An 8,192-nucleotide genomic window follows, 5' to 3' on the forward strand; every position below is an offset into this window, starting at 1 on the left:
GTAAAATTTTCTTACTCCATCGGCAGAAATTTTTGACTTAATTTGAGTCAAATTTTCAGACAAGACAAATAATCTTACACATTCTGAAAACAAGATTATTATTCTTACACAACCAGTTCTTGTTTAGTAAATCAGTCTCAAAACAAGATCAAAAAGACTTTTTGACTAGATATAAGATTTTAAAACTTGGTAAGATGGACAGTTTTTTGCAGTGAAGTTGCTATCCGGCCATTTCGACCGAGWCGATGTTCGGCTCTTTCAAACCCCACCCAAAATAGTCAGTCCGACCAATCACGTCTTTGACAAACTCCTCCCACAAGAGTCAAACAGACCGTTGTTTTCCCCAAACCCCGCCCACACCCTAAGAGCCTCCCACTTGTGACTACAGAGACCCCAGCAGCTCAGGTTGTCACAGGAATGAGCTGAGCAAGTTGAAAATTTTATTTATTTATTTATTTATTTATTTATTTATTTATTTATTTATTTATTTATTTATTTATTTATTGTGTGTTAACCCAAGCAGACCTCTAAGCAAGCCATTTCAAAAGAGAAAATTTAGTTTTACAACTAAACAAACCTTATAATTGATGTAATTTTAACGGTTATTATGTCCATCTGGAGCAATTCATTTCAGGCTCCCATTTTGTCTTTCCTCCTAACCCACCCTGTCAGCTTTATTTGCACGTTTTGTGACTTTTTGAGTGTTTATTTAGTCTAATGATTGCCCAGAGAGGAATGCAAATATTTAAATGTCTGGAGAGTGGCATCGTGACAGGCGGCTCTAAATCGTATTGTCAGACTGTGTGCCGAAGGAGAAAAAGGATTTAGCTCTGTCACAAAGAGAAGCTGGAACGAGGCTGATCACTTTTTCTGCTCTTTCAGGCTTTGCTCGGTGCTTTCATGCAGGCAGAAGCTCAGTAGGCCTGTTTCCAACTGATGGGTGGATATTCAGACTCATAAGGCAGTTAGTTCATTGTATAGAATATGACAAGTCATTTATTTGAGACTGCCGGTGTAGAGCATGAAGGCGTTTTAAGAAGTTTGGACTTTACTATTGTTAAAATACTAGAATATGGTAATACGACCTTGCATCAAAATCTACGATTGCAAAAAGGAGACTCTGTTCAGCTCTTGGCTCATCGTCAAAATGGAGATCAGTTCAAAGAAAAGCACTGATTTTTCTGAGAGAAATCATTGGAGATTGACTGCAGTCACTTGGTGTTAATTGATGAGCGGCATTAAATCACTCCAGTAGTCTTACTGGTGGTCTGACAGATCCTTCTGTTGTTTTTGTGCACGAGTTATTCTCAGTTTTGGAGTTTGTGGAAGGCTTTATTTTTCTTGTTTCAATAAGAGAGCTAATGAAAAAAAGTTGTCTTACTCTCTTTTAGCTCCAAGGAAAGAAAATATCCTAATGATCCACACTTTTGATTAAACTTTGGCTGATCTTTCGTTGTTCTTTCATGACAATAGCAGAACATTTACTATTAAAAGTTGTCCGTCACTCTTTGGGCTCCTGAGGAACAATCGATATTGTACTAACTTTGATAAACTGGAACACTCACTTTATTATATATTATCACCCATCTGGCTATAAAATACAGAGTCAGTGCATATAAAATTAGTTTTAACTTCAGGGGATTTTATTCTTGACCAAAGTCTGATTTCATCTCATTAATTTTGTCTGCAAATGAAACAGGTCATTTAGTATTCATGAGCATGTAATTGGTTACTAACAGCCTATGCGACACATTTTGAAATGGCTAATTAGACCGATAAAATGTTCTACACCGCCCTAATGAATTAATATTGTGCTGAAAAGTGTTGTAATATTTGATAGTGACAACCTATTGTGACTGGTTTTTAAAGTTCAAAGGCATTAGCTGTTCCTTGGCAAAACCCTGCCCCACACATTGATTATATACACATTAATTACTCTAACGACATATTCAAATATATTGGTTTATGAAAATGTAAAAGTGAAGCACAGAATCTTACTGCCAACCCTGTTGCTGTGTGTTAACAGTGTATATGTACATGTTTAAGGAACATAATAAATGGTTGCAGTCATGAAATAGACTTCAGTTGGGGCATTTTTTTGATCTCAGAGGAAATTACCATCACATGGCTTTTATTAAAAGCAGTCTTTCTGAATTTAAATGTTTGGGTTCTTGGTGTTCAAGTTTAATATTTATCTAATTGAATTAAATTCACAAACTAACAAATGCTCAGCTTATCTATAATTCATAAAAGCAATGGATGTTGGAAGTTGTTCTACTATTCAGAAAAGAGTGCTATAACTATAAATTTATTGTGCGCTGTAATCACTTTCTATTTTCAGATGAGATATGTTCTTTGATGTAATTACATTCTTGATTAGGAGCTGTCCAGTTCAAAGGCCAGATAAAATGTTCTGCAGCAGGCAATCTTGTCTCATAAACTGTGCGTCATGATCCATGGTGAGACGAGAGGGAAAGGACCCAAACGCAGGACAAGGAACGGTCAGCCAGAAAGTGCAAACCAGTCATTTATTATTCAATAAATGAACCAAGCCAAAGGTGTGAGGGGCAATGATCAGGCAAAAAAGCAAAGGAAACAGTGATGAAAGGCAAGTGTGCTGATTGGAAACAATAGACAGGTGTGCAGAAAGGAAGACCAAAAACTGATGAAACCAAATCATCTCTACTAAAATTAAACAAAAAGAAAATCCATCAAAAGTGGCCAACCAAAACTAACCCAAACAAAACTTGAATTTCAAACCTCATACACTACAAGGTATAACATTGTGGCTCATTGTAGATAAATAATTACTAATAATATATAAACAGACAGTTCAAAATGATATTATTATTGTCAGAAAGTAATAATTTCTCAAATTTCAACAGATCGTTTATTTAGAAAAACAAATCAAAACGGAGTATATTAAGTAGTCTTAATCCAAAACTGCAGAAATATACTATGTGATGTCATGTCCAGTCTTCTACGATTGCCTGATTTTTGTTTGTTTTGTTTTGATCAAATCAACTTTACATAAGTTTGGTTTTATAGATTACCTGCCATCACAATAAACAACAAAATGTACTTTGTTTTGTGATTGTGTGTCTAACAAAGTTTAATAATAATAATAATAATAATAATAATAATAACAAGTATAGGAATCAGTTTGGAGGTGCACAAATTAACTTAAATGACAGACATCAGGGACATGTAAAATGTTTATTGGTGAAATATTTTTACAGCAGTTTGGCTGAAACCAAAGCATTACATGAGCAAAATACAGCCGAGTTACTGTAATACACATTACTCACACATGCCATTGTATTTTCTAGCTGATCTATTTCTATGATTCTAGGCCACATTTTTTGGTTTTGTGAGAAATTAGGCAATGCAGTCACATGTGAACAGAGTGAAGAGCAAAGGGACTGAGTACACATCCTTGAGGGACCCCTACGCTCAGTTTGATGGTGTAACCTCTTGCTGCCCATCCATATTGCGTGGCCTTTCTGATAAAGTCCAAAATCCAGGTGACTTTTTCAGTCTGAGCAGGGAAATTTGAGTAGCTGTTGTGTCAAAGGTTCAAGAAAAACTTGGACAGAATTGTGGAATAACTGTTTTTTTTCCCACTCGTTTGGGATAAGGCTGGACGGCACATTAGGGGAGAGGTTAGCACAATCACCTCACACCAAGAAGGTCCTGGGTTTGAAACTGTGTGGGGTCTGGAGAAAATGAGTAATTGGGTTAAAGCACTTCAATATAACACGTCAGGGCCACATGCTGGTAGTAATTTACAGGTTACAGTTTTCTTAGGCACAAGGTCGATGGTTGTTCATAGCTTGTAGTGAAGGAAGGAAACCATTGAAACAGAACCAAGAAATAAGGTTTATATTTCATGTCAGGAAATATAATCATAAAAAAACAAAACAAAACAAAGATAAAATGCATCTTAAGCAGTTGAAAGAACTGGCATATACAATTGTAATGGAATTTTGTTGATGTCTCTGTTTGGGAATCTAAGTTAGAATGCACAATAAATACTATTCTACACGCAAAAAGTCTGCATGCAACTCCACTTAGTAAACAAACAAAATGTATTGTGTTTCTTTTTTATTTTACATATGATAAATGAGAGAAGAAAAAAAAACAAGAGTTCAATATTACCCAGAAATAGAGGTTTGGGCAATAATGACAAAAAGCGGGGAAAGGTATGATTGTAGATTTAAAAAAAAATCAGTTTATGCTCTTTCTATCCTAAATAGCAAACTATTTACAGCAACCACAATGTGTTTTCATGGTCAAGCAGTAAATTAACACTATTTGCACTCGTCTATAGCAGGTAAACGAAGAATCTAACTGCACATGCCGATGTCAAAAACACACTGTGCATTTGAAGTCACAAACACAGGCCTCCCAGAGACGATGAGTTATATTGTGGGTTTTGTATTGCAGTAATCTATAAAGCACCTACTAAAGACATCAGTGTTTGCTGTACCATGGGCGAACGTAAGCCATGTTCTTTTAACCCTAAAGTGTAACAGTTTGCATTATGAGTGTGTTGATTCTTTTTAACAGTTCATAGTTTTGGCATTTACGTAGGATGCTTAGGATGGTGTGTTTTCCCGTTATAAACACTTATGCATGTGCACTTTCTGCCAACACGTCTTTGTTGATGATGCAACACACAAAACTTCCATTTTCTCTATATGTCTCTTTGTGGTTTACTCATCAGCAATAGGAGTTAAAAAAACTTTTGGTGACAAAGGAGTTTCAGTTCAGCCTCTTCTCAAACTTCGATGATGTTTATGGACGGTACAGAGGGATGAAACTGAAACAGACAAAAAAAGTGAATATCAGTTTTGCAGTCTTTTTTAATACTCATCAGTGTTTTGTTTTCGTTGTATATGTGTTTTCTCAAAATCTCTAAAACAAAAATAGGACTTCACCTTGGCTAAAAGAAGTAAATAAAAAAAGCCTGACTTGACAACTGAATTTGCTTGCTTATCCAGTTTCAAATGGCTGTCAAAGACAACGTCAAGTCAATGTTTTCATTACAGAACAGGAAAATCTTTCAGGTATCAAATTCTGACCGCGTTATTCATTCAGGCTCACCTTGCTCCGTAGAAGTCCTCCACTGTGGTGCTCTGGCGTGCTCCTCTCAGACAGCGGCTTGACCTTCTCCTTATTGTTGCTGGAGTCGTTGTCCTTTATGATGTCATACTGTCGACAGAACAGGGCAATAACGGCTGCCAGCCGTGAGGAGGTGGCCGCATGTTGACGAAAACACACAACAGAGAGAGCCGTCAATCACGCGACACCACTGAAGCTCGAGCGTACCAATATGTCTTGGGGAGATAATCGAACATTGCTCCCTGTGGAGCGCTGTGGCTGATCTGAAAACCACAAAGATGCTCGAGTTTTTTTCGTCAAACTTTTCAATCAGTCAGATTCAGTTCTGCCTCCAGGCTCTACAAGGACTGTAAATTCACCGCAAACTTCCTGGCATCAGTGAGGTTATAAATTTCAACAAAAAGGGCTGCCATTAGCTTTTCAGAAATGGATCTGCAGTTCCAGTAATGAGATCTGCAGAGCTGGAGAGAGTTTTCATTTGACTGACAGATGATTATCCATCCTTTATGTCAGCATTCGCCCACGATGCAGCTGGAATGATGCTGCTGCTTTATTAGAAGAGAAGATACTGATTTATATTTCAATTATTTTTTATGAAGTAACAGCAGCACATGTTAAATTACTATAATTACTTTTTCCATATTCAAAATGTTTGTACTTTACTTGAGTCTTTTTACATATTATTACTTCTGCTTCACCGCAGATGAGATGAAATTAGTTAAAATGAAATGACTAATGTTTCATTAAAAATGAAACAGTAGTCTGTTTACTTTTTTTGTACAACAGTTTTGCTGTAGTTCCGTTCATTTTTGAAGAAAACCTTCTACCTTTGTTGTATTTTTATTTTTAGTGCTTCACACTTTAATTGTTTAATTGTTTCACTTTAATTTTTATACTATATTTTGGGTCTTGTCTTTTATGTTGCATCCATCACGAGCTGGGACGTAACGTAAGTGGGGGCTCGTCCGGGATTTGAACACAGGACCTCTCGCACCCCAAGCGAGAATCTTACTCCTAGTTTAACAATTTTCCACTAATATATTGTGATTTTGCTCACTGTCCACATGTTGTACTTATTTTTTACTAAATGTGAAATTTAGGATTTAATATTTAAATATATTATTTAACATTTTAATTTAATATTTAGTAAAAATGTGCAAAACATTTAAATAACAATAAAATGTTAGAGGAAATTTTTTAAACTAAGATTTACATTTAGAAAGTGTTGAAAATGTGTTCGTTTTAAACTTGGCACCCCGTAGTTTTTTTTATTATTTCACATTGAATTTAGAGTTTTCCAGACCAAATAATGACTTGGCAAAGAAAATACAATTAGCTAAAACAATAAACATTACTTTGAGCTGAACACTTGAAAATGAGATCCTCAGCCAGTACACAGAGGAGTAATATCAATGAAGTGTTAGTACTTTTACTTAAGTAAAGCATGTGAATCATTTCTCCAGCAGTGCTCTACTTTTTTTTGTTTGATTTTAGCTCAGAAAGGATCACTATCCTAAAAGTTAATTTACTATAACAGATAAGTCAACGGCTTATCATTTGTCTAATCATTTGCGTTCTCATTTGTCTAATTAATGTTTTTAAAGAAAACAGCACACATAGAGAACAACAGAATAATTATCTTCAATGAACAAATACAAATAATTAAAAAATATATAATTTAAAACCTTTGTGACTATCCCCCCGTGACACAGTTCTTTCCCTCCCACTCTCAGCCTCTGCATGTGTTACACTGTTTTTTGCTCATTAGTACTATTTAACATCTCACTCTGCCTCTCGTGGGCGGGAGGCCCTTGCGCCTGGCAGCCTGTCAGATCTGCCACATCTCATTGTGCCTCAACACTTCATTAATCTGCACACTTCTCCAAAGAAGCAGAAGCTCTTGGTTCGACGGAGAGAAAAGGGCACAAAGAGAATATCTTCAAAACATGCAGGTTTATTTTTCAAATCTTGCTTGTTTTTTTCTTTCTTTCTTCTTCTCCTCTGAATAGATATCTCACAGGGATTCTTCTCTACTGAAAACAAGTTTATTGATCGCTAACAACGTACTGATGTAACTACACGAACCTTTGTTTGGTGCACATCATTATTTTTCAGGCTGTTACTGACAAGGGCTGTGAAAATCCTCCAAGAGAAACAGTTGAGAACCCAATTGAGATAATTTGCCATGGTTTTTAATACTTTTTGACTGCAACTACGTGAGGTGAAACCTTAAACTGTATGAGAGAAAAGCATCTTAATAAAGATCTAAATGACCGGGGCCACTCGTGTGTCTTTGCAGACGTGTTTTCACCAGCAAGAACAGGTAACTCTGCCATGCAATGCCATTAAAAGTCACAAAATATGTGCAATAATGTGTTCAGAAATAAAGTAATAACTACAGTGTTGTATAAATGTTTTAAACCAACTCTAATTTATGTATATTTTATTTCAAGGCTTCCAGACCTTCTTATAATCCTTTAAAGCAGGGGTGTCAAATTCAAATACAAAGTGGGCCAAAATTTAAAAAAAATGGACAAGTCAAGGGCCGGACTGTTTCAATATTTATTGATAACTTACTGAATGACCTTATTGCACATACTGAACCTAAAACTAACAAGACCTATACATTATTGCTAATAAAAACAGCATTATTTATTAAACAAATTGAATAAACAAAAAAAAATCTGTTGCTTTCATTTCTTATTGCTCTATCTGCAACTTTTCCAAAGTAAAATTCAAGTGAAAATGTTTTTTTCTCCAGGTAAACAACAATCCAAAAATATTTTTTAAACTCAAATGTCCAGTCCAAGAAAAAAGAAAATGCTAAATTAAAACTGGATTAAAAACTGAAAATCTGTTAAAGCTCTGTTTGCTGCTCTGTGATGCCAGATACTTAACTATTGGGAACTTACTGAAATGACCACACATTGAACTTGGAAATAACAAGGCTTATTGCTTAGCATTATTCAATAAATTTAAATTAAAACTAAAATAAAATCAGTTGCTGTCATTTCTTATGGCTTTATCTGAAACTTTTCCAGAGTAATTTTGAGAGAACATTTTTTAAC

At 35.4% G+C, this 8,192-nt stretch overlaps 1 protein-coding gene across 1 annotated transcript in view; it reads right to left on the reverse strand.

Annotated features, from left to right (window-relative positions):
* Positions 1–3,202: 3,202 nt before the first annotated feature.
* The window catches only part of fndc4a (fibronectin type III domain containing 4a), a 30,642-nt gene continuing 25,652 nt past the window's right edge, over positions 3,203–8,192 (reverse strand). Inside the window, exons 5-6 of the mRNA XM_014019485.1 lie at positions 5,107–5,240; positions 3,203–4,822 (exon numbers count right to left, since the gene is read on the reverse strand). Of these exons, the coding sequence (XP_013874939.1) occupies positions 4,781–4,822; positions 5,107–5,240 (176 nt within the window). The 3' untranslated portion in view covers positions 3,203–4,780. The remainder of the gene's footprint in view (positions 4,823–5,106; positions 5,241–8,192) is intronic.

This window comes from Austrofundulus limnaeus, unplaced genomic scaffold, assembly GCF_001266775.1.
Source record: "Austrofundulus limnaeus strain Quisiro unplaced genomic scaffold, Austrofundulus_limnaeus-1.0 Scaffold222, whole genome shotgun sequence".
NCBI lineage: Eukaryota > Metazoa > Chordata > Actinopteri > Cyprinodontiformes > Rivulidae > Austrofundulus > Austrofundulus limnaeus.